At 41.7% G+C, this 26774-nt stretch overlaps 1 protein-coding gene across 1 annotated transcript in view; it reads left to right on the top strand.

The window, feature by feature from the left end:
* The first annotated feature begins 1273 nt into the window (after positions 1-1273).
* gask1b (golgi associated kinase 1B) overlaps positions 1274-26774 on the top strand; it is a 46854-nt gene continuing 21353 nt past the window's right edge. The window contains exons 1-2 of the mRNA XM_072255990.1: positions 1274-3106; positions 21295-21509. Coding sequence (XP_072112091.1) covers positions 2197-3106; positions 21295-21509 — 1125 coding nt within the window. The 5' untranslated portion in view covers positions 1274-2196. The remainder of the gene's footprint in view (positions 3107-21294; positions 21510-26774) is intronic.

The following is a 26774-nucleotide window of genomic DNA, read 5'->3' as shown; positions in this document are numbered from 1 at the left end:
CTTCACCTGAGTCTGTTGGGGTCATTTCGTGCTCCCATTGTGAGACTACACTGACATATCGGTGAGACCTGACATCGATTGGGAGACTGCTTCACCGAGAGCCTATGCTCTGTCTGGCAGAATAAGCAGGATCTCCCAGTGGCCACCCATTTTAATTCCACTTTTTCCATTCCAACATGTCAGTGCACGGCCTCCTCACCTGTCGTGAAGAGGCTTACTCAGGTTGGAGGAGCAACACCTTATATTCTGTTTGGGTAGCCTCCAACCTGATGGGATGAACAGCGATTTCTCAACCTTCTGGTAATGGCCTCCTCACCTCTCGGTCACCATTTCCCTCTCTCATCTAGTTCCTTGCCCGTCCATCACCTCCCTCTGATGCGCATCCACCTTCCCTTTCTTCCATGGCCTTCTGTCCGCTATCAGATTTCCCTTCTCCAGCCCTTTGTCTCTTTCATCAATAGACATCCCAGCTCTTTACTTTTACCGTTCCGTCTCCCGGTTTCACCCACTACCCAGTACTTCTTCCTCCCCCCCCCCCACCTTCTTAACCTGATTTTCATCTTTTTTCCAGTCCTTATGAAAGGTCCTGGCCCGAAGCGTTGACTGTTTACCCTTTTCCATAGATGCTGCCTGGCCCGCCGAACTCCTCCAGTCTTTTGAGTGTGTTGCTTGGATTTGGCATCTGCAGATTTTCTCTGGTTTCTGATGCGCTCTTACCCTCCCCGCCCCAGCGATTTCCAACAAATGCTTTAAACCACCCAAGAACTCCAAATTAAGTCGATCAGGGAGGAAACATAGGCGGAACAAATTGTGAAGCAAGTGCCAGGGATCGTTGGTTGTCCTAAGGAGAGGCGCGCCGGGGAGTGCCTGGGCCAGTTTCCCTATGTTCACCCGGAAATTACAGCATGAGCTAACGCTAGTTTCTCCCAATGTTCAGATTTTGTTATGGGTTATCGAGTTCCTAGCTCCAATTTAATTACGATTAGTCATTATAAAAATTGAAATGTTTCCACCTGTTGTGGCTACTTTATTTTTCTGGCGAGCAGCAAAGACCCCGCGCTTCCATGCACCAAAGCGCTGGTTCAAACGTGTTTTTGAGAGTCCTCAATATAATTGCCAGGTCGGTGTACAAGATGTCATCTTATTAGTCATGCAAAAGCTATTCATTTCAGCTGCATTTAATTTGCTTGCAGATTACGTCTGATATTGATTTACGAATAACGCTTCAATAAATGAGATCTTTCGCATTCCTCAAAGAGGTAATGATGCCAGTACAAAGTTGTCAGTTTGAAAGAATCCTTACTATTTCCCCCCGCAGATTCCTGCTCCGTTTCTGCAGATGGCAAATGGCTGTGCTGGAGGAATTCTGTGACTTTAACTACTAAATCGGATCCTGGTTTGTTGGAAATCGCTGTTCCGGTGCTTCCTCCCAAAATACTAGTTTATCGAACGTCTGCATTTGCGGTGTCCCTCCGAAAATGTAAAACATGACCTGCGTATAGTTTCATTCCCTTGTCGTTGATACATATCAACTAACCTTGCAAAATTGACCATTTGACCCCCTTTGACCCAATTTGCAATGTTTCAAGGGGCTATCAATTTTAGCAGTGACAGAGGACCCTATGAGATTTACACAGTTTGACAAAATTACACGATTGCCTACCAACTTCTTCCAAACAGGCGAGCAAACAGTGAGAACGTTCATCTCTCATGTTATTATTTAATCTTTTCAAAATGTCAAAGAGCAGATCATGCCAAACCTGCGCGGCGATTCCCTGCGATTATTTTATTCAAAGAGGACGTTCAATACGTGATGGGACTGTTCGAATAGAACGGCTAAAATTATTTACAGTGAAAGTTGTTTAGAATGAAAAGGTGACAGTTTCAGCCAACCCTCCAGAACTCCAATGGAAAGAAAACGCCCTCCACAGCTAGCGTAGTTCTGTTCTGATTCAGTGCGTCTCTCTCTCTCTCTGTGCTCAGGTTCTCCATTCATTCGCTGTGAATCGCTTCATACCATTTACAGAGAGGCGCAAGCCTGCGGCTGTTCACATTTCCTTCTTTGCCTGTCAGGTTCCTTCTTTGCCTGTCACGGGCATTTTAAAGAGCAGTTAAGGAGTATGCTGGCTACCTGATCTTTGGAAACCTCTTGCCTGTCACCTTCAGCTCTGTCCATCATGTTGGGACGCCGACAGGATGACTTCTCTCAAACCTGGCAAACTCTGCTTCTTGTTAGCTGCCTCCTGTGTCCGGATAGCAAGTGGGAGACGTCCCACGATCAGGAGGGGTTTGGTGATCGCCGCAGCCTTTTTGCTTTATGCCTTCGTTGTGATGCAGTGCAACGTATTATTCCAGGTCTGGGTCGTTGAATATGACGGCAAGAGGGACGCCGAGCCCGTTAGTCGATTCCCCGGCAGCCTTCGAGCCGGGGAAAACAAGCAAGAGAGGATTACCTTCAACCCCAATGTCGTGTACATAACACTCAGATCAAAAAGGATAAAACCGGCCAACATCAGGGGAACAGTGAGGCCCAAGCTCAGGAAGAAATGGAAAACTAAACGCGCACAAGCTGCGCAATACAGTGATCCCAGTTTATTCACCGGTCAGGACAATGAACCGACAGACCAAAGACTGGGGGAAGCGGATGACTCGACCCTTTTACCTCTCGCCAGAGTTAAGGTCGAACGTAGGTTGAAAAGTTCAAAAGAAACAGGAGAAAGGAGATCCCATCAAGTGGGAAATCCAGACACTGGAAGCAATATTAGGATTTACAGCGACCGCGCTCCTTTCTGGCTCAGCACGGCGGACATCAATGCCATGCGCTTCCTAGCCGATTCCAGCATCACTCAGATCCACAAGGTGCCCCGAACTGGACGCCGACCTCTGATCTTATTTGAAGGAGTCGGCGAAGATCAGCACCCAGTTAATTGGCGAGAGGTTGATGCTGGACGCCGGGACCTGCCAAAAGCGACCGGCTGCCGACTGCGGTGCGGGGTTCTGAAGAAACCCGTGGATGTCAGCGAAGTGTTTGCTTTCCATCTGGACCGCATTTTGGGGTTGAACAGGACTCTTCCCGCCGTGGCCAGAAGGGTTCATTTTGTTAAAGGTGAGCACCAGGTTACTTTGGGATGCTTTAGAAAGTAGCCTCCAGACTACTCGTGTGAGAAACCCATCTGCAGTCTGTGTGTCCTGGTTGAAGTTTCCAGTCGGATGCTCCTGCCCACCTGGTGATGGCGCCCTTGCTCAGAGCAATTACTTTTCAAATCGTGGCGGGTTGCTTTCTAAACTGGAGACCTCCAACCAGTGGTGTGCCACAGGGATTAGGGCTAGATCTCTTGTATTTTGTCATATATGATTTGGTAGAGCATGTTGGTGGCATAAATTGATCTAGTTACACGGCACAGAACTGATTATGCGAACCAAGCTGCCTAGCTATGCTAGTCCATTTTATTTAAAATAATCCCATTCTACCTTGGAAATGTATTTCTTTTTCCTTTGCTGTCCTAACTATAGCGGATAGAGCCGGTATGCGTAAATTGAAGTTAAATTCAAGAACTTTCAACTATCTGCATCCTACATGTGGTTAAAGTGGAGCCAAACATGATTTAAGGAGCTAAATTGGGATAGGGATTCTGAACCTAGATTTCACTTTAACAGTTGCAGTAAAATGTTAAAATAAGTCCGGATACAAATAATATTGATAAACATATGGATAAAAATGTTGTGAAATTTGTTAACTTAGCAGCAGTACAAAGCCATACATAATATAGAAAAATAAATCAACTACAGCAAATATAGATGTATATTGAATAGATTATATATATTTCTATTTTGCACCATTAAAAAATAGTAGTGTTCATGGGTTCAATGTCCATCCAGAAATCAGATGGCAGATGGGAAGAAGCTGGCCCTGAATCATTGAGTGTGTGCCTTCAGACTTCTGTATCTCTTTCCTGATGGTAACAGTGAGAAGAGAACATGTCCTGGGTGATGGGAGTCCTTAATAATGGATGTCACTTTTGAGGCACAGCTCCTTGAATATGTCTTGGATACTATGGAGGCTAGTACCCAAGATGGAGCTGACTAACTTTACAACTTTCTGGAGTTTCTTTCAAACTTGTGCAGTAGCACCCCCCCCCCCATACCAGACAGTGATGCAGCCTGTCAGAATGCTCTCCACAGTACACCTATAGAAGTTTGAGTGTTTTAGGTGACAAACCAAATCTCTTCAAACTCCTAATGAAATATGGTCACTGTCTTGCCTTCTTTCCAGCTGCATCAATATGCTGGGACCAGGTTAAATCCTCAGAGATCTTGACACCCACGAACCTGAAATTGCTCACTCTCTCCAGTTCTGATCCCTCTATGAGGATTGGTATATGTTCTTTTGTCTTACCCTTCCGGAAGTCAACAATCAGTTCTTTTGTCTTACTGACATTGAGTGCTAGGTTGTTGCAGCAACACCACTCAACTAGCTGGTATATCTCGCTCCTGTATGCCCTCTCATCTCCATCTGAGATGCCTCCAACAATGTTTGTATCATCAGCAAATTTATAGATGGCATTTGACCTATACCTATCCACACAGTCTTGGGGTATAGAGGGAGTAGAGCAGTGGGCTAAGAGAAATAAAGAGCCAACTCATGGCAAAAAATGTCAGCTCTTTATTCCTTTCCATTGATGCTATCTGATCTGCTGAATTCCTTCAGCATTTAGTGTTACTGTGGATTTCCAGCATCTCAATAAAATAAAACAAATGTGGAATAGGCCCTTTGGCCCTTCGAGTGGTGCTGCCCAGTATCCCTTATTTAATCCTAGCCTAACTGCAGGACAATTTGGATTGTGGGAAGAAACCCATGTTGTCATCAGGGAATGTATGAACTCCTTACAGGCAGCTGGCGGGAAGATTGTGTTCAGAAAAAGCTCATTCTTATGACACCTGTGCTGTTAGTTAGCCTTGAAATATATCTACCCTGGCAGTTCATTAATTACATGATAAACCACCCAGTAAATTAACATACCTACACTTAGCAAGGCCCTTCAGGAATGTCACTTGTAGGGCTCACATCTAATGCGGGCTAGTTGGTGGCTTGTTCTACCTGATTGTCAATTTCTGGGCCTTGTTTCGGCTACTGTCCACATTGGTCTTTCTGCTGACACACCAGGAAATATTTACTTCATTGGTAAACACGAGGAATTCTGCAGATGCTGGAAATTCAAGCAACACACATCAAAGTTGCTGGTGAATGCAGCAGGCCAGGCAGCGTCTCTAGGAAGAGGTACAGTTGACATTTTGGGCTGAGACCCTTCGCCAGGACTAACTGAAGGAAGACTTAGTAAGAGATTTGAAAGTGGGAGGGGGAGGGGGAGATCCAAAATGATAGGAGAAGACAGGAGGGGGAGGGATGGAGCCAAGAGCTGGACAGGTGATTGGCAAAAGGGATATGAGAGGATCGTGGGACAGGAGGCCCAGGGAGAAGGAAAAGGGGGATGGAGGGAAAAACCCAGAGGATGGGCAAGGGGTATAGTCAGGGGGACAGAGGGAGAAAAAGGAGAGAGAGAGAGAAAAATGTGTGTATATAAATAAGTAATGGATGGGGTATGAGGGGGAGGTGGGGCATTAGCGGAAGTTTGAAAAGTCAGTGTTCATGCCATCAGGTTGAAGGCTACCCAGACGGAATATAAGGTGTTGTTCCTCCAAGCTGAGTGTGGCTTCAGGTTGGAGGAACCTTTTACTTCATTGGTGGTTATTTTTGCCTTGGGGCTAGCAGATGTCCATGAAAATGCATGGAGGCAGAACGGTGCAGGAAGACCAACCCTGTCATTATGGCAGCTTTCTTTGAGATCGGGGGTGTGTTCCTATCGTTATTGCTGAGTGCAAAATCAGGGTCAATGGATATCATTTAAATCTAAAATCAACTTTGAAGTGTTAATGGTGCAAAACATTACAACCTGACCAAGTGAGAGTTGATTCATTGCCCAGTGTCTAACTAGTGTGAGATGGGAATAAACCAGAGATCATGTTGACACTGAACAGTGCCCTGACTGGGCTACACTTGAAGATGAAGTATAGTTCAGGCCACTGAAACAATGTAGAAATATATGCCTCTGGACTCTCTCCAATGCCAGCACACCTTTTCTTAGATAAGGATTCCAAAACTGCTCACAATACTCCAAGTGAGGCCCCAGTGCCTCATTCTTGTTCTTATTATTCTAGTCCTCTTAAATGAATGCCAACATTATGTTTGCTTTCCCCACCACTGACTCAATCTGCAAGTTAACCTTGAGTGAATCTGCACTGGGATTCCCAAGTCCAGTTGCACCTGAGTTTTGAACTTTCTCCATTTAGAGAGTTGTCTATGCCTTTATTGCTTTACCAAAGTGCCTGACCATACACAGTATTCCATCTGCTACTACTTTGCCCATTCTCTCAATCTGTCCAAGTCCTGTAGACTCCCTGTTTCTTCAAAACTATCTACCCCTCCACCTATCTTCATATCGTCTGCAAGCTTGGCCATAAAGCCACCAATTCCATCATCCACATCATTGATGTACAATGTGAAAAGAAGCAGTCCCAATAAGGACCCCTGCAAATCACCACTTTTCGCCAGCAGCCAACCAGAATAGGCCCCCTTTATTCTGACTTTGACTCCTGCAACCAGCCAACCTTCTATCCATGCTAGTATCTTTCCTGTAACACCACAGGCTCTTATGTTAAGCAGCTTCATGTACAGCACTTTGTCAAAGGCCAATCCTTTGTAAAAGGTAAATCCAAGTAAACAACATCCACTGACTCTCCTTTATCTATCCTGCCTGTTACTTCCTCAAAAAAAATTCTAACGGATTTCTCAGGCAAGATTTCTCCTTAAGGAAACAACGCTGACTTTGGCCTATTTCATCATGCGCCTCCAGGTACCCCAAAACCTCATCCTTAATAATGGACTCCAACATCTTCCAAGCCACTGAAGTCAGGCTAACTGGCATACAATTTTGTCTTTTGCTTCCTTCCCTTCTTGAAGCGTGGAGTGACATTTACAATTTTCCAGTCCTCTGGAACCACTCCAGAATCTAGTGATTTTTGAAAGATCATTACTAATGCCACCACAATCTTTCAGAACCCTGGGGTGTAGTACATTGGGTCCAAATGACTTGTATACCTTCAGATCTTTCAGCTTCCAAGCACCTTCTTGGTAATAGCAACTACACTCACACCTGTCCTTTGACACTCTTGAATTTTTGACACACTGTTGTTATCTTCCTCAATGAGGACTGACATAATGCTTGGAGTTCTTCCACCATTTTGTTGAGACCAGTCAGTTGTGGTTGCTTGTTAAAAGCTAGATTTCAATTACTTTAAGTTATGTATTCACTTTTGTATTGTGGTTTGCTGCAAGCTGATGCTCTCCATTGATTTTCATTCATAAATTGCAAAAATACAAACTATTGTAGTTCTGGACATTATCTTTTCAGTTTGCTATGCACTGTCATGAATTGTTTATGAGATGTAGTCATTGCTGACAATGCCAGCATTTATTGCCCATCTTAATTTGCCCCTAAAATGAGAGGCAGTTTTCAACTGTGTTGATTGTTTTGGGGGGGAAAAAAGTGGCTAAAAATGGCTCATTTCCTTTGGAGTGGACTAGTTGATTTTTTTCTTTAAATGAAAATCTGATGGTTTTCAGATCCTGGTAGCTGAGACTACCTGTTCTTTATAGTGTATTACAAATTTATTTTACCATTACAGTTCAAATGTTCCAGCTGCATGATAGGATTATGATCTGTGATTCTGGATCAATGGATCAGAGATTTGATATGTAGCTACGTAGCAACCAAAAGACACTTTCCTAATCTGCTTTCGTATTCAATCTCCAACATTCTTTGTTTCACAATTGGCCATGGGGAAAGAAATTTGATGTTCTTAACTGGGCTGACCTATAGGAACTCAAGTGTTCACTGTCCAGGTAGTCACCAAGCTGAACTCAATTTTCACACAAGATAACATTAAAACCAGATGAACCACTTAAAATAACATGAATGAGAATCAGACAAAGACAATTCCAGCCTGATCAATCTTACAAATTAAGAGAGCTGTCTACACAGACCAATCATCTGTAGCCTAACATAACTTTAGTGAAGAACCCACACCTTTTAGCCAGCATCCTAGTTTCCAACCTCCAGGAGGACCACCACCTTGTTGTAGGGGTTGGAAGCTTGTGCACCTCAATACTTATGGAAACAACAATGAAGAATCCTTCTACATCTGAGTAGAGTGGAATTCTTTGGTCGCCACCCAGAACTTGCATGACTGCCAGTAGTGAAAACTAAGCTACTGATGCAATGAAGGAAGCCCTGAACACCAGAGATGGAGGACCTTCATTGCCGCCCTAAATGCCAGCAGCATAATGGGCAGTAGAAAGGGTCAAGTCTCCACAATCATGGCTTATGGTTATGAATTTTTCCACCAGAATGAAAGATGCTACACTGCCAATGTCAGAGTGGCCAGAGTGAATGATGCTGAGGCTCCTACACATTGACTCCAGATTGCATGAGGTCTCATAGTATTAGATCAAATATTCTCCGGGAACAGCAAGTGCAAAGGAGAGAGAGGGAGACCATTAACACACATACACCTTCCTCTGTCAGCAGTGAGAGAATGGTAGACAGCACTGAACACCCACTCGCCTTCTGCTCTTGCCTCAATGACTTCAATCTTCCTCAACACTTTAATCAGCAAGAAGGAGTCCATCATCTGCTCATGCCCTGTCTCCAGGCTTCTTGGCCTCGAGGCCACACCCTTTGCTCAAAACCTAAGGGAACCCTCTCAGAGGTAGTAAAATGTAGATCAGTCTCCAACAGTAGCAGATCCATATTTGATATATACATAAAAAAAGACTTAAAAGTAGTGCGAGAAGCAGTTTTGTGAACCGTCTGGAGTGTGCCACCCATGGTCGCGTTGTTCGTTCGTGCCATCTTCTTCCAGATGGAATCACAAGCCAGTGATTTCTTATCTTTAGATGGAAACACCACCATTTTCAGTCTCCTTTACGTCACACACCATTTTGATTGAGACACCTTATTTTTCCTTCATTGTCACTTGGAATCTTGGAAATCTTCCTGTAGCTCCAGTGTGGAAGGATCTTTGACATTTTCATTTCCAGGTTCAAGCACTGGTCCCCATCAATATTTCAAGGGCAATTAAGGGCCAACAATAAATGTTGGCCTTGGCAGACTCAATCTTCAACATATAAATGAATAGAAAAAGCCTTTCCTTATTGGGTAAGGAATTTCTAAAGGATTTGCGATGCTTATTTCTGGATAGTTGATGTTTTAAACAGATCAAAATTGCATAGCTGAAATCTGCTCAAAAAAATTCTGTTAAACTTGCCATACTGAGTGGAAATCTAGAATTTGTATCTGTTTGGATGCTGATTGCATAGTTTGTGAAAACTACAGGCCTTAATTTCCAAAATGTGTAATTTTATTTCCCTTGTGTCCCGTTTTTGCACATTTTTATCATCTGGGATCCTAATTCTTTGGATGTACACTTATAAATAGGCTTGTAATAGACAATTCATTAAAGTAGTAATGCAGAGTGACCAATTTTCTCACCAATAAACTATGATACTTTTTTCAAGGATTACTTTTCAATGACACAACCATGAACCCTCAGTTTTTGACTATAAATCTTAGTTTTTTGTAAAACCAAAAGTTTAAATGTCATTTGCATTGTGGGTGACTTGGTGCCACAGTTCATAAAGTTGGATTTAAATCCAGATTTGATACTGTCTGTATGTCTTTTGTGGTTGTGCTTGATTCCTCCCATATCCCAAAGGTGCTGGTTGGAAATTGGAAATTGTTCCCTAGTGTATAGGTGAGTCTTACAATTCAAAGTATATTTATCATCAAGGTATGTATGCAGAATACAACCCTGAGATTAGTTTTCCCTGCAGACAGCCACGAAACAAAAAAAAACTATGGGACACATTCAAAGAAAAATCAACCCTGCCTTCCCAGTGCTAAAAAAACAAATTGCGCAAAATAGGTTAAAAAACACAAAATATGAAAGCACAAAAATTGAAAGAATCCAGGCATATTTTGGTTATGCTCAGTGTTCGTCATCTGCAGGCTGCCCAGATTCGGAATCGTCCATAACAAAACCAAAACTCATACACTTATAAAATAATACACTTATAGGGCTGTATTGTAGACCACCTAATGGGGAGTGAGAATTGGAGGAGCAAATTTATAAGGAGATAGCAGATATTTGTAGTAAGCACAAGGTTGTAATTGTGGGAGATTTTAATTTTCCACACATTGACTGGGAAGCCCATTCTGTAAAAGGACTGGATGGTTTGGAGTTTGTAAAATGTGTGCAGGATAGTTTTTTTGCTGCAATACATAGAGATACCAACTAGAGAAGGGGCAGTGTTGGATCTCCTGTTAGGGAATGAGATAGGTCAGGTGACGGAGGTATGTGTTGGGGAGCACTTCGGGTCCAGTGATCACAATGCCATTAGTTTCAATATAATTATGGAGAAGGATAGGTCTGGACCCAGAGTTGAGATTTTTGATTGGAGAAAGGCTAACTTTGAGGAGATGCAAAAGGATTTAGAAGGAGTGGATTGGGACAATTTGTTTTATGGGAAGGATGTAATAGAGAAATGGAGGTCATTTAAAGGTGAAATTGAGGGTACAGAATCTTTATGTTCCTATTATGTTGAAAGGAAAGGTTAAAGGTTTGAGAGAGCCATGGTTTTCAAGGGATATTGGAAACTTGTTTCAGAAAAAGAGAGATATCTACAATAAATATAGGCAGCATGGAGTAAATGAGGTGCTCGAGGAATATAAAGAATGTAAAAATCTTAAGAAAGAAATCAGAAAAGCTAAAAGAAGATGCAAGGTGGCTTTGGCAAATAAGGTGAGAATAAATCCAAAGGGTTTCTACAGTTATATTAATAGCAAAAGGATAGTGAGGGATAAAATTGGTCCCTTAGAGAATCAGAGTGGACAGCTATGTGTGGAACCAAAAGAGATGGGGGAGATTTTGAACAATTTCTTTTCTTCGGTATTTACTAAGGAGAAGGATATTGAATTGTGTAAGGTAAGGGAAACAGGTAAGGAAGTTATGGAAACTATGATGATTAAAGAATAGGAAGTACTGGCACTTTTAAGGACTAAAGTAGGACTAATCAAAGTAGGACACACATGGTAAATGGTAGGGCATTGAAGAATGTAGTAGGACAGAGGGATCTAGGAATAATGGTGCATAGTTCTCTGAAGGTGGAATCTCATGTGGATAGGGTGGTGAAGAAAGCCTTTGGTATGCTGGCCTTTATAAATCAGAGCATTGAGTATAGGAGTTGGGATGTAATGTTAAAATTGTACAAGGCATTGATAAGGTCAAAATTGGATTATTGTGCACAGTTCTGGTCACTGAATTATAGGAAAGATGTCAACGAAATAGAGTACAGGGAAGGTTTGCTAGAATGTTACCTGGGTTTCAGCACCTAAGTTACAGAGAAAAGTTGAACAAGTTGGGTCTTTTTTCTTTGGAGCATAGAAGGTTGAGGGAGGACTTAAGAGGTATTTAAAATTATGAGGGGATAGGTAGAGTTGACGTGGATAGGCTTTTTCCATTGAGAGTAGGGGAGATTCAAACAAGAAGACATGAGTTAGGGGACAAAAGTTTAGGGGTAACATGAGGGGGAACTTCTTTACTCAGAGTGGTGGCTGTGTGGAACGAGCTTCCAGCAGAAGTGGTAGAGGCAGGTTCAATATTGTCATTTAAAGTAAAATTGGATAGCTATATGGACAGGAAAGGAATGGAGGGTTATGGGCTGAGTGTAGGTCGGTGGGACTAGGTGAGAGTAAGCGATCGGCACGGACTAGAAGGGCTGAGATGGCCTGTTTTTGTGCTGTAATTGTTATATGGTTATATAAAAGCCAACATGAAATACGGAGTCCAATCCTCATCGATTAAGCTTTGCTCCAGCACCATCCTTCTAACAGAGAGAGTGTGAGAGTGAGATCATTTGAATATAGGGACCTTCTTTCAGGGTAGTGAGTGAGAGGGAGAAAGATACCGTCACACACAGACACCTTCCACCAGCAGCAGTGGACAAGATGCTGGTAGACAGCACTGAACGCGCCTGATCTCTGCACTTGCCTCTATGATTTTAATCTTCCTTGGTGCTTTAATCAGCCAATGCAGTTGATGAGGGAGTTTCATAGTTACAGGATCCTTGGCAATAATTTCAACAGGCTTCTTTTAGCTAGACCTCAAGCTTTCCAAGGTGGGTATATATGCATCTTTAGTTGCATTACCCAAGGGGGATTCAGCCAGTTCAATGGAATTTGGTTGGCATTGTCACTGCATACATCATCAACCCAGAAATCTGAGAATGGTAAATGCTCATCCCACACTGAAATATTTAAAATGGGAATATTGTCAGGCGATTCCATTCTACTAAATTAATGCACCAAGGAACAACTTATCCATAAAAGGGAGTTTATTAAACATCAAGACCATAAGACTATAGACATAGGAGCAGAAATAGGCCATTCAGCCCGAGTCCACTCTGCCATTCAATCATGAGCTAATTCAATTTTTCCAGTCATCCCCACTCCCCTGCCTTCACCCCATTTTTTAAAAAAAAAACATTTAAGCATAAACAATTTCCTAGATCTGTCTTTATTTGCTCTGGCTTGGTAAAAGTCCATGAAATTTTAATCTATTTGTTGAGTTTTCACTGATCTTCCGACAGTTTACAGAAGGATGAACTTCTACCCCAGATACTCAGCAACAAAATGTTGCACTGTTGGCTGTGAAAAAAATACAGAAGATACAGATTCTGTTATTAGTTTGAAATATGGTATTTCCTGAATGCCAGTGTTAAAAATCAACAGTAGTTGTACAATTTACAAGGATTATTTAAAATATTCTTTCATTGCATACATATTTAATATGCAATAAAAATGGAATGAGAATGTTTAATTTTACCCAGTCACGCTTTTATAATTGTTCTTCTCATTCCTGAATGGAATCCAGCCACTTTCACAGTTCTACAAATTTGTTAGAGAAATTAGATATGCTCAAAGCAAAAACAGTTATCTTTATTGGAAATTTCATTATGGGCTGAGATAAGCAAATTAGCTAATGTCTGAAAGATAGTGTTTTTCTGGAATGTATTCAAAGTAGCTTTCTGTAATGAAACATCTCTGAACCAACAACTGTCAGGTCAGCTTAGATTTAGCTGTTTAAAGAACAAGACTTTGCTAACATACTCATGGTCTGTGAACATTTATCTGATATAGAGACCAATGTGTGAGGAAGTCTGAAATAATAATTGAGAGGGGGAAAAACAGGAAGCAGCTCTAATATTGGGCAAGGCTGATTTCAGATACTGTCCACAGTAAACTGGGAAGATATGTAAACAGATAACATGACAGCTAGCCAGTAGGAAATCTTCCTAACAGAACTTCATCTGAAAACCAACTAAATACACAAAGAAAATTATGCTTGCAAAAAAAAAAAAAAAAAAAATCAGAATCAGGTTTATTATCACCGGCATGTGACGTGAAATTTGTTAACTTAGCAGCAGCAGTTCAATGCAATACCATAATCTGAGAAAAAAACCATAATAAACAAGTAAATCAATTACATATATTGAATAGATTATTAAAAAATGTGTAAAAACAGAAATACTATATATTAAAAAATGTGAGGTAGTGTCCAAAGCTTCAAAGTCCATCCAGGAATCGGATGGCATAGGGGAAGAAGCTGTTCCTGAATCGCTGAGTGTGCCTTCAGGCTTCTGTATCTCCTACCTCATGGTAACAGTGAGAAAAGGGCATGTCCTGGGTGCTAGAGGTCCTCAATAATGGATGTTGCCTTTCTGAGACACCACTCCCTAAAGATGACCTGGGTACTTTGTAGGCTAGTACCCAAGATGGATCTGACTAGGTTTACAACCTTCTGCAGCTTCTTTCAGTCCTGTGCAGTAGCCCCTCCATACCAGACAGTGATGCAGCCTGTCAGAATGCTCTCCATGGTACATCTATAGAAGTTTTTGAGTGTATTTGTCGACATGCCAAATCGCCTCAAACTCCTAATAAAGTATAGCCACTGTTTTGCCTTCTTTATGACTACATCAATATGTTGGGACCAGGTTAGATCCCCAGAGATCTTGACACCCAGGAACTTGAAGCTGCTCACTCTCTCCACTTCTGATCCCTCTATGAGGATTGGTATGTGCTCCTTCATCTTACCCTTCCTGAAGTCCACAATCAGCTCTTTTTTCTTGCTGACATTGAGTCCCAGGTTGTTGCTGCAGCACCACTCCACTAGTTGGCATATCTCACTCCTGTACACCCTCTCATCACCACCTGAGATACTACCAACAATCGTATCATCAGCAAATTTGTAGATGGTATTTGAGCTATGCCTAGCCACACAGTCATGTGTTTACAGAGAGTAGAGCAGTGGGCTAAGCACACACCCCTGAGGTGCGCCAGTATTGATCCTCAGAGAAGAGGATATGTTATCACCAATCTGCACAGACTGTGGTCTTCCAGTTAGGAAGTCGAGGATCCATTTGCAGAGGGAGGTACAGAGGCCCAGGTTCTGCAACTTCTCAATCAGGATTGTGGGAATGATGGTATTAAATGCTGAGCCATAGTCGAACAGCATCCTGATGTAGGTGTTTGTGTTGTCTAGGTGGTCTAAAGCCATGTGAAGAGCCATTGACCTATTGTGACAATAGGCGAATTGCAATGGGTCCAGGTCCTTGCTGAGGCAGGAGTTCAGTCTAGTCATGACCAACCTCTCAAAGCATTTCATCACTGTCGATGTGAGTGCTACTGGGCAATAGTTATTAAGGCAGCTCACATTATTCTTTCTAGGCACTGGTATAATTGTTGCCTTTTTGAACCAAGTGGGATCTTCTGCCCGTAACAGTGAGAGGTTGAAAATGTCCTTGAATACTCCCGCTAGTTGGTTGGCACAAGTTTTCAGAGCCATACCAGGTACTCCATCAGGACCTTCTGCCTTGTGAGGGTTCACTTTCTTTAAAGGACAGTCTAACATCAGCTTCTGAGACAGAGATCACAGGGTCATCAGGTGCAGCAGGGATCTTCACAGCTGTGGTCGTGTTCTCCCTTTCAAAGCAGGCATAGAAGATGTTGAGTTCATCTGGTAGTGAAGCATCGCTGCCATTCATACTATTGGGTTTTGCTTTGTAGGAAGTAATGTCTTGCAAACCCTGCCAGAGTTGCCAGAGCTTTAGGCAGCTTAAAACACAATTGAAGATTAAAAGTAGCAAACAATGCAAATTTAATCAGGGATTTTAGAGTGATACAAAGAACAAAAGATGACAAAGTAGAATTAAAACAGATGGGAACAGGTGAAACCCTTTAGCTTGCTTCAGTGTGATAATCTTTAATTAAATCATTGATCTGGATACAATTTTCATTCCTATTTCCATAACCTTTCATATTCTTACTTCAATTTTTAAATACATTTAATGACTACATACAGCTTTTTGAGGTAGAGTGTTATAACAATCTGCAACCCTTCCTGAGAGAAGGAAATCTTTACCTGAACATCCCTTTATTTTGAGGGAAAGGACCCTGGTTTGCAGTACCCCCATCTAGGGAAGCATCTTGCCAGGATCTTATACATTCTTGTAAGATCTTCCCATTCTTGTACTTTTCAGAGAATACTGATCTCACTTACTTAATCCACCCCACCCACCCAAGACAACCATTTCAGGAATCAATCTAGAACCACATTGCTATGCCAAAGCTAGCATATCCTTCCATTAAATTGGAAATCAAGACTGTATGCTGTACTTCTGGTTTGTTCCCATTAATAATTGTACTTCTGTTTTCATGATTATTCCCTTAGAATAGAAGCCAACATTTCACTTGCTTAAGTATTTGGTGTATCTACACTCTGATTTTCTGTGTTTCTAGTACAGTATTTCCAATAGAAATTGACAGCAATATGTTAAATAAAACAAAATAGCATACATTTTGAATTGCTACTTTACATGAGCATTTACTGATTGAGGGAGTGGACAAACCAAAGAAAATAAGATTCAGTATGAACTTTAATGAGTACAAACAGTAACTAATACAAGTAATGATGTCGCAGAGCAGTTGTTTCACAGGGTTAGATAGTTTGCTTACAAAGTTTTTACAGCTGCTGGAAAATGTTGCACAATCCTAAACTACAATCTTCCAAAGTTCATTTGATTCAATAATTGCTTTTGGGAAGTAGTATATGTCACTTCACTGTATAAGTGAGGGATGAAGCTGCTTGTAGTGTTTTATTTACTCATGTAGACTCAAAGGTTTTTGACCAGAACAGTACAGCAACAGATCTTTCAGCCCACAATGTTGTGCTAAAGAGCAAGTCAAAAAGCCCTAAAAAAAAACTAATCCTCCTACCCACACAATGTCCATTCCCCCCTCCCCCACATTCATGTGAATATCTAAACCTTCTGAAAATCCTTTAACATATTTGCCTCTACCACTCAGCTCCTCCAGTTCACTCCCACATTCCAAAGGTGTACAGGTTAGAGTTAGTGGGTTGTGGGCTTGCTATGTGGTGCCAGAAGTCATTCAATACTTGCAGGCTGCCCAGAATGATTTCCACTGATCTGATACAGTAAAATGCATTGTTTGCATGTTTCAAGGTACAAGTGACAAAGCTGACCATTTCAGCTCAAGGACTTAATCAGAACCAGAGAAATGAGAAATAAAGGGTACTTAAGTAGTGGAAAGAAGGGGTGAATGGAGCATACAGAGGGATTATTTGTGACAGGGTGGAGACTAAAGCAGTCAGAAACAGTGAAGGTTGTCAATGAATAGTAACTGAAGCATTAATACCTGCCACTGCTGACGAGGTAACTTCCTCAGTTTGAACTTCCCTCACACTGAATGAGCAGTGAATCCAATTGCACAGGCATGTCACACAAAATTAGAGGAAGCAATCCAGCAAGGCTTTACTGGAGTCCTTAGCAGGCAAGGAACAGGCAGAGGGTCCAAAAAGTCAAGATTCCCTACCCCCCAAAATTAACTCATTTCAGAAACTAGGTATTCTTACAGACAAAGGCAAGTCTTCACTTACAAAAGATGATTCCAAGACTAAGCAACAAAATAACAAACAAAGGAACTTATATAGGACTACAAACAAGATCTAGGTGATAACAATGAACTAATAATTAGCCTAATAGGCAGCTGAGCAAAAAGGGGTTTGTCTCATCAACTCTGCCTTCTTTTGGTGGCTGGTTTGAGATGTGACAATACCTGAAATTGTTAAATGTAATATTAAGTCCTGAAGGCTGTGAATTATGCAGGTGGAAGATGAGTTCCTGTTCCTTGTATTGCGTTTGGCATCAAATAGAAAGTCAAGGACAGTGGAGTCAGAGCGAGCATGGGAAAGGGAGTCAAAGCAGTGGGCAATTGGATGCTCAGGGTCACCTAGCATATGGAATGGAGGTGCCCTACACACTGGCCACCCAATCTGAGTTTGATTTCTCCACACAGTACAGTACACTACAGCAGAGCAGATTGAAATGTCAAATGAATCGTTGTTTGGCTGGAAGGTTTGTCTTGTTCCCTGTATGGTAGGAATGGAAGGGGTAAAGGAGTAAGTGCTCAAAGTTCAAAGTAAACTCAGAGTAGGTGAGTTTACTTACAGGAAGTGCCAAGTGCTTGGAACACCCCACCAAGGGTGGCAGTGGAGGCAGATATATTAGGGGTATTTAAGAAACAGCACACGTTATATTTTGTAACTTCAGAGCATTAAGCTAGCTCAAGGGAAGACGCAGAGGCATGAAATGTGAGTCTAACTTCCAGTTTAAGCGAGGCATACACATATCTCGTGATAGTGTGTGCAATTCACTTATTTATAGATACAACCTGTAATGAATTATTTAATAGAGAAAGAATGCTTAATCAAACTACACACACATGATTGCTCAAAGCTTATTGACATATTAAATATACAACAATATGGATGATAGAAAAATGGAGGGCTATGTAGAAGGGTAAGGTTTGATTGATCTTAGAGTAGGTTACAAGGTTGGGCATGTTCTATCTTACCATACTGTAAAATACACTCCAAATCAGAATGAGATATGTTAAAAATGAGAGCTTCTGCAGATGCTGGAAATCCAGAGCAACACACACAAAAGGCACTGACTGTCTATTCCCCTCCACAGATGCTGCCTGACCTGCTGAGCTCCTTCAGTCTTTTGTGTGTGTCACTTTAAGTTAAGTGATGAAAAGCATATATTTAGCAAAGTGACAGGCATACTCTGGGAATTCCCATTGCTATGCTTTCGACAGAATCAATGAAGTTGTTCAATGTGAAGAGTTTAGCCAAGTGATAGAGACTGACGATAGTTAGATCTCCGTGTGAACTCTGTAACGTTTAAATGAAATCTGTTTGTGATATGGAGCCCCAGAAGGGTCACTTACCTTGGTGAACAGCAACTAAAAAAGGCCAATGAACTGTTTAGATTGGTTTGACAGTTCAAAGAACAAAAGCAAAAAAAAACCCTGTATATTTTATGGTTAAAATTGAAAGAAATTTAGAAGCATGGTTGGTTTGTGCACAATTGTCTTAACCTACGATATTCAAAACTATCAATGGAGAAGTGATAAAAAAGGTAAATATACCTGTATACATACTGCATATGTATTGTGTGGGACACATCCTGTCTGTGTTCCGGTCAATTATATAGGAAAGCCGAGCTTCCTGGGCGTGAGTATAAACACACCAATGCAATCCTTAGATAACCTTCTGAATAAATCTTTAATGTAGAAATCTTTAATCTTTAAACTTAATAGCTTAAATATACAAACTGAAACAACTATTCACTCGGTGGTTTGCTCAGATTCAAATAGACGTTGAACAGTACACACAGCAACAGGCCTTTCAGCTCACAATGTTGCGCAAGGCTAAATTCGTAACTGAATGCCCAACTAAATGGATCCTTTCAGCCTTATCCTTTTTCCCACACATACATGCACCTATCTAAAAGACTCTTGAATGCCCCTTGTTTGCCTCCACACACAAACCGCGCCCCCCCGTCAAACAGCTCCTTCCAGACCAAGACAGACTGGATGTGAAGAGGATGTTTTCTGTAAGGGGTGAGTCTAAGATCAGAGGGCATATCCTCAGAATAGAGGGACGTCCATTGAGAAGAGGAGATGAGAAGGAATTTCTTTAACCAGAGGCTGGTGAATCTGTGGAATTCATGGCCGCAAGTGGCTGTGGAGGCCAAGTCATTGAGTATATTGAAAGCAGAGGTTGGTAGGTTCTTGGTTAGTCAGGGTGTCAAAGGTTACAGGGAGAAGGCTGGAGAATGGGGTTGTGAGAGATCATAAATCAGTCATGATGGAATGGTGGAACAGATTCGATGGGCCGAGTAGCTGAATTCTGCTTGTGTGTCTTGTGGTCTTATGGTCTAAAATGAATCAAAGAGAATGTGTGAGAGGGACAAGTTGCAGGAGTACATGGGAAATAAGGAAAAAAATGGGGTTCTTCCTGTGCGAGCTGAGATGGACTCGACAAACCAAATGGCTTCCTTTCGTATCTTTATAAGAAAAATGTTTAGTACTTTTCCTGTCAGCAGCTTAATGATCTTTCATGTGATCTCATTCTGCATTTCTAATCAAAGTTCACTGACGTTAACTGTTTCCTTCGATATAATTGCAGCCTAAATTGCTGAGAATTTAGTTCTAGTGTCACATGACATCAGAACTAGCAGCATGAAGGTTTTGACATTAAAGATTTATTCAGAAGGTTATCTAAGGATTGCATTGGTGTGTTTATACTCACGCCCAGGAAGCTGGGCTTTCTTATATAATTGACCGGAACACAGTTAGACAGGATGTGTCCCACAGGATACATACGAGTTCTTCAATTGTTCTCGTAAACTTGTGGCCTATTTGATGAAAGTAGGTGATCTTGATATTCTCCCTCATGGCTTGAAGTCCTTGTGCAGTAATCTAATTAACATGAATGAAAAATACCCTTGAGTAATTGCTTAATTGGTATGTAGATAACACACTTTTAACTTTGTCCAACACTTACTGTAAAGTAAAAAGCTGCAGATGCTAGAAATCTGAAATAAAACCCAAAAACAAACTGGAAGTACCCAGTTAATGTCTGTGGGGAGAGAAACAAAATTAATATTTCTCGTTAAAGGTTGCCAAGCTGAAATATTGACTCTGTTTCTCTCAACGTGGATGCTGCCCGACTTGATGAGTGGTTCCAACATATTTTTGGAAACTTCTTTAGTGTTCAGGATGCACACGCTCACATAGAGGCTGCTCAGCTTTCAATGTGACATCAAACATCAACGATACTACATTGGTGAGACCCATTGTAAATTGGGGGACTGCTTCGTTGAGCACCTCCACACCATTTGCTACAAGTGTGGCTTCCTGGTGGCCAAATGTTTAATTCTGATTCCCATTCCTATTCTGAAGTGTTGGTCTATGGTACGCTCTTGTGCCAAGTTGAGGCCACCCTCAGGGTGCAGAAGTAACACCTTACATTTCATCTGGGTGCCTCCAACCTGATGGATTGAATATTGAATTCTCCTTCTGGTAACAAATGTCCCCCTCCCTTCCTCTATTCTCCACTCTGATCTTTCACTTCTTCTCATCTGCCTATCACTTGTCCCTGGGTCCCCTCCTCTTTCCCTTTCTCCTATGGTCCACTTTTCTCTCCTATCAGATTCTATTTTCACCAGCTTTTTACCTTTACCTCCCACCTGGCTTCACCTATCACCTTCCTACTAGCCTCTTTCCCCTTCCTACTTTTTTATTCTGGCATCTTCCCCTTTCCTTCTCAATCCTGAAGAAGGTTCTCAGCCTGAAATGTCGACTATCTATTCATTTCTACAGATGCTGCCTGACCTGTTGAGTTCCTCTGGCATTTTGTGTGTGTTGCTCTAGACTTCCAGCATCTGTAGACTTACTGGACACCACTGGAACAAAATTTTGAAAGAGCATACAGTGTGAGACAGAAAACAATGTGACCCTTTAAGCAAGTCTTAGTGGGGAAACTGAAACTAGAGTCCAAGGAATTGATCATCTTGCAGACAAAGTAGCCCTTTAATTTTTCATTATTAATGATTCCCCCACTCCTTAATCTTTATCTAATTCCTCAACCCAGTTACCATGTGCTCGTGAACTAGACTGTATTGAACTATTTCACAAATCTGCTGGTTTTGGGAAATCAAATAAGTTAATCTTTTTTTTCTCTTTTCTAAAGATGACTTACCTCGCCCTGTTATTCTCTGGGATGATTCCTTGCTGGTGGCTGATAATGATACACAGTCTACAGTCAAATTGGATTGGATGTCTTACCAGCAATTACTAAAATGGAAGTGTTGGGTCCATGGCAAAGTTCCTAAACCAGACTGGAGGTGTACAGACATTCACCACTATGAATGGTGCAAGCTAGCTCTTTTCGATTTTCTACTGCAGGTAAGGTACGATTTCATGGTAATATGCTGTCTGTTTTATATAGGTTTACTGCTCCATCCAGAAAGGTCAATATTTATATTTGATGTCACCTATATACCAACTTCTTCCTCGGTTAAATCTTCAATTGCCTGGGCAAATGATATGAATGTGGGGGCAAGAACGTCCAAATAGCAAATCAAACGTTTAGGCTTTTGCTTTCTGCAGTCTTCTGGTCTTGCAGTGCAACTGAAATCCCTAAGACATGCTGCATGGGAGCCATGTCTAGCCAGATATAGTGTTCCATCAATCTCCTGCTAAACTGCAATGCACCAGTCCTGATTGAAAAGCTACAGAACCTGGGCCTCTGCAACTCGATCCTCAACTCTGTAACCAGAAGACCACAATCTGTGCAGATTAGTAACATCTCCATTCCCCACTGACGATCAACACTGGCACACCTCAGGGGTGTGTGCTTAGCATACTGCTCTACTCTCTATACCCATGACTGTGTGGCTAGGCACAGTTCAAATGCAATCTATAAATTTGCTGATGACACAATTTCAGGTGGTGACGAGAGGGTGCACAGGAGTGAGATGTATCAGTTGAGTGGTGTCGCAGCAACAAGCTTACAATTAACATCAGTGAGACCAAAGAGCTGATTGTGGACTTCAGGAAGGGTAAGACAAGGGAACATGAACCAATCCTTATAGAAGGATCAGAAAGGCGGCATCCATCATTAAGGACCCCCACCACCCAGGACATCCCCTCTTCTCATTGTTACCATCAGGAAGGAGGTACAGAAGCCTGAAGGCACACACTCAGGAATTCAGGAACAGCTTCTTCCCCTCTGCCATCAGATTTCTGAATGGACATTGAACCCATGAACATTACCTCACTACTTTTTTGTTTCTGTTTTTGCGCCACTTATTTAATTGAACTATTTGATATACATATACTTATTGTAATTCACGTTATTTCTCCATTATTATGTATTGCATTGTACTGCTCCTACAAAGATAACACATTTCACAACACATGCTAACAACAGGAATTCTGCAGATGCTGGAAATACAAGCAACACACATAAAAGTTGCTGGTGAACACAGCAGGCCAGGCAGCATCTCTAGGAAGAGGTGCAGTCGACATTTCAGGCCGAGACCCTTCGTCAGGACTAACTGAAGGAAGAGTGAGTAAGGGATTTGAAAGTTGGAGGGGGAGGGGGAGATCCAAAATGATAGGAGAAGACAGGAGGGGGAGGGATGGAGCCAAGAGCTGGACAGGTGATTGGCAAAAGGGGATACGAGAAGATCATGGGACAGGAGGTCTGGGAAGAAAGACGGGGGGGGACCCAAAGGATGGGCAAGGGGTATATTCAGAGGGACAGAGGGAGAAAAAGGAGAGTGAGAGAAAGAATGTGTGTATAAAAATAAGTAACAGATGGGGTACGAGGGGGAGGTGGGGCATTAGCGGAAGTTAGAGAAGTCGATGTTCATGCCATCAGGTTGGAGGCTACCCAGACGGAATATAAGGTGTTGTTCCTCCAACCTGAGTGTGGCTTCATCTTTACAGTAGAGGAGGCTGTGGATAGACATGTCAGAATGGGAATGGGATGTGGAATTAAAATGCGTGGCCACTTGGAGATCCTGCTTTCTCTGGCGGACAGAGCATAGGTGTTCAGCAAAGCGGTCTCCCAGTCTGCGTCGGGTCACAACACATGCTGGTGATGTTAAACCTGATTTCGATTCTGATTTCCAATGTTGTTATTGAGTAACTCCTGCCGAGTGAGCTAGCTCTTTTTCCATTCTGAACAAAAAGACGAATAGGAATTTTCAAGAGTCACAGAGAGATATAGCATGGAAAGAGGCTCTTCAGCCCATCAAGTCATGCTGACCATTAGCCACCCATCTACACTGATCCTACATTAATCCCATTTTAAAAATTCTCAACTCCACCCAGATTCTACCACTCACCTGCACATTGTGGACAATTTATAGTGGCATATTAACCTACTAATCGGCATGTCATGGGGCCGTGGGACGAAATCGGAGCATTCAAAAGAGACCCATGCAGTCACAGGGAGAACGTGCAAACTCCACACACAGGATTCACATCTCTGGTGTTACCAGACAGTAGCTCTAATAGCTGAGCTGTTGACTATCCAGGTTAGTGTAACTCCTAGCAATTATTAAGAATGTTAGATTATGTGTTGAGTCTATAGAATTACTCTCAATATCTTCAATGATAATAAATCATAACCTCAATGGAAGATCAATAGAAATTTCAGACATGCATCTTGTGCCAAGATGAGGCTACTCTCAGGGTGCAGGAGCAACACCTTATATACCGCCTGGGGAGCCTCCAACTTGATGGCATGACTATCAATTTCTCCTTCCAGTAAAGAACAATTCCCCCCCCCCTTTTCCTCTAAGGCCACCCCACTCTGACCAGGGACCTGCCTATCACCCCCCCATGGGTCCCTTCCTCTCTCCTATGGTCCACTCTCCTCTCCTATCAGATTCCTTCCCTCCAGCCCTTTACCTTTCTCACCTACCTGGCTTCACCTATCACCTTCTCTCCATCTTTTTATTTTGGCATCTTCCCCCTTCCTTTCCAGTCCTGAGGGAGGGACTCAGCCCAAAACATCGACTGGTTACTCTTTTCCACATATGCTGCCTGACCTGCTGAGTTCTTCCAGCATTTTGTGTGCGTTGTTTGGATTTCCAGCATCTGCAGAATTTCTCTTGTTTACGATCTAGGCAATTTTAACTTTCTACAGGATTGAGTAGGTACATTAAAATAGCTCGCCCCACCCACTCTCATTTTGCATTCCAAGCTAACTTTCTGCATTCTCAGTAGGGCAATGGGAAATTAGAGAACAAAATAAAGCCAAAAGGTACTGTACGTAGTATATGCTGTCAATTGGTTGAGCAAGAATTCCTTTCTGATAAGTAACAAATGAGTTGTGTGTTAAGAAACAATAAATTTCAAACACTTCAGGCATATTCAGAGTGGAAGTTTGTGTAAAATGTTCCACTAATCAATACTTCCAGCTTTTCAAAGCTCCCTATCCTTTCCCTTTCCTGAGTTTTATAGAACATGATTCCAAGATTTTACATAAAGCATATAAACTGTACTCCCCAGCTTTGTCTAAGAGCATTTTCTGAGGAGAAAAAAAAGTTAAAATCTCATAGAAAGTAGAGCGGTGCTTCTTTATTATCTATTCTTAAAATTTAAATACCGGGAAATTCTGAGTGGGTAATTAATAGTTGTGAGAATTCTTTGACATTTTTCAACTAATTAGCTGGATGCTTGGTGGCTAAAACTTGACATTCTGATCACTTCTGCTAGTTGAACTGTTTAAGAATTTGGGCCTTGAAACACCATGTAGAAATTCCAACTAGGAATGGGGGTCTTCTGGATCATATATTGCGAAAGGGCCTGGCCGGGTGATCGAAGTTTCAGTGGGGGAGCATTTTGGGAAAAGTGACCATAGTTTTAAGATAGTTATGGATAAGGATAAGATGGGCCCTCAGATAAAAGTGCTAATTTGGGAGAAAGCTGATTAGACTGAAAAGGGAGAGATTACATTGGGAGCAGCTGTTTAAGAGAAAATCCAGAGCTGACATGTGGGAAACTTTTGAAGTCCAGTTGATCAGAGTTCAGGACCAGCACGTTCCTGTGAGCATGAAAGATAAAAAATGGCAAGGATTGAGACCCTTGGTTGATAAGAAATATTGTAAGTTTAGTCAAAAAAGAAAAGGAAGCATACATAACGTTTAGGAAGGTGAATCAGCCAAGGCCCTTGACCAATTAAAAAGAAAGTAGGAAAAAAAGAATAAATATTGAATTATGGGGGTCTAAAAAAGGATCATAGGAATCTTTGATTTAGTATGCCAGTGTAATAGAGATGTTTGAAAATAGGATTTTTTTTCTTTGTGTAAGGGAGTAAGAAATCTAATGTGCTAAATATTTCAGTGGGGTGAAGAATATTAGAGTGATGTTTCTCAGACTCCCACAAGGTTTTTGAGAGCCGTAAAGGAAAGGAATTACTGAAAAGAAAAAAAAACAGTTTAAAAAAATTGTTTAATTCAGAGAATGGAAAGAAACTGTGGGTTCTTTTCCTGCAGCGGAATTGAGTGTGAATCAGGAGAGTTTTCACAAAGGTTCAGTAGTACATGCAATCTGCAATAATGAGTGAAACGGGGACTTGGCTGTAGTTTGATTTCACAAGGTTTTGTCATGGAACATTATGGTGAGGGGACGTTATTTGGCAGCAGTAGGAAGTATGTAGAGGATCTGGCTCAGACTTCTTACAATGTAAACACAAACATAATTCATGTAATTTGACAGGAGAGTCAGCAGTGTCAATATAACAATGCCCTCGTGCACAGCTTTCTCTTGTTGCTCAAGATTCAGTTTGTTGGCTTCTGTTGGTAGTTTCAACAATCAGTGTTTACAGTTTCAAAGTTCAAAGTAAATTTATTATCGAAGTACATATATGTCATCATATGCAACCCTGAGGTTCATTTTCTTGTGGGCCTACTCAGTTAACCTAAGAACGTAACAGAATAATTGAAAAACCACACCCAAAAGGACGCACAAACAACCAATAAGCAAAAGACAACAAACTGTGGAAATACAATAGGAAAAAAAGAGAAATAATAATAATAATAAAAAATAAATAAGCAATAAATATTGAAAACATGAGATGAGAGCTCTTGAACGTGAGGCCATAGTTTCAGTGATGGGCGAGTGAAGTTCAGCGAAGTTGAGTGAAGTTATTTCCTCTGGTTCAAGAGCCTGATGACTGAGGGGTAATAACTGTTCCTGAACACGGTGGTGTGGGCCCTGAGGCTCCCGTACCCTCTTTCTGATGGCAGTAGCGAGAAGGGAGCATAGCTTGGGTGGTGGGGGTTGTTGATGATGGATGCTGCTTTATTGTGACAGCGGTCTGTGTAGATGTGCTTAATGGTGGGGAATTTTTATCTGTGACAGACTGAGCCATATCCAGTACTTTCTGTAGGCTTTTCCATTCAAGGGCATTGGTGTTTCCATACCAGGCTATGGTGCTACCAGTCAATATACTCTCCACTACACATTACTAGAAGCTTGTCAAAGTTTTAGATGCCATGCCGAAGTTTTGCAAACCTCTAAGAAAGTGGAGGGACTGCCTTGCTTTCTTTGTAATTATACTTCCATGCTGGGCCCAGGACACAACCTCTGAAATGATAATATTGAGGAATTTAAAGTTGCTGACCCTCTCCACCTCTGATCCGCCAATTAGGA

This window comes from Mobula birostris, chromosome 4 (assembly GCF_030028105.1).
Source record: "Mobula birostris isolate sMobBir1 chromosome 4, sMobBir1.hap1, whole genome shotgun sequence".
Taxonomy (NCBI): domain Eukaryota; kingdom Metazoa; phylum Chordata; class Chondrichthyes; order Myliobatiformes; family Myliobatidae; genus Mobula; species Mobula birostris.
Note: the sequence above shows the minus strand (reverse complement) of the source record. Positions and strands in the feature narration are given on the sequence as shown.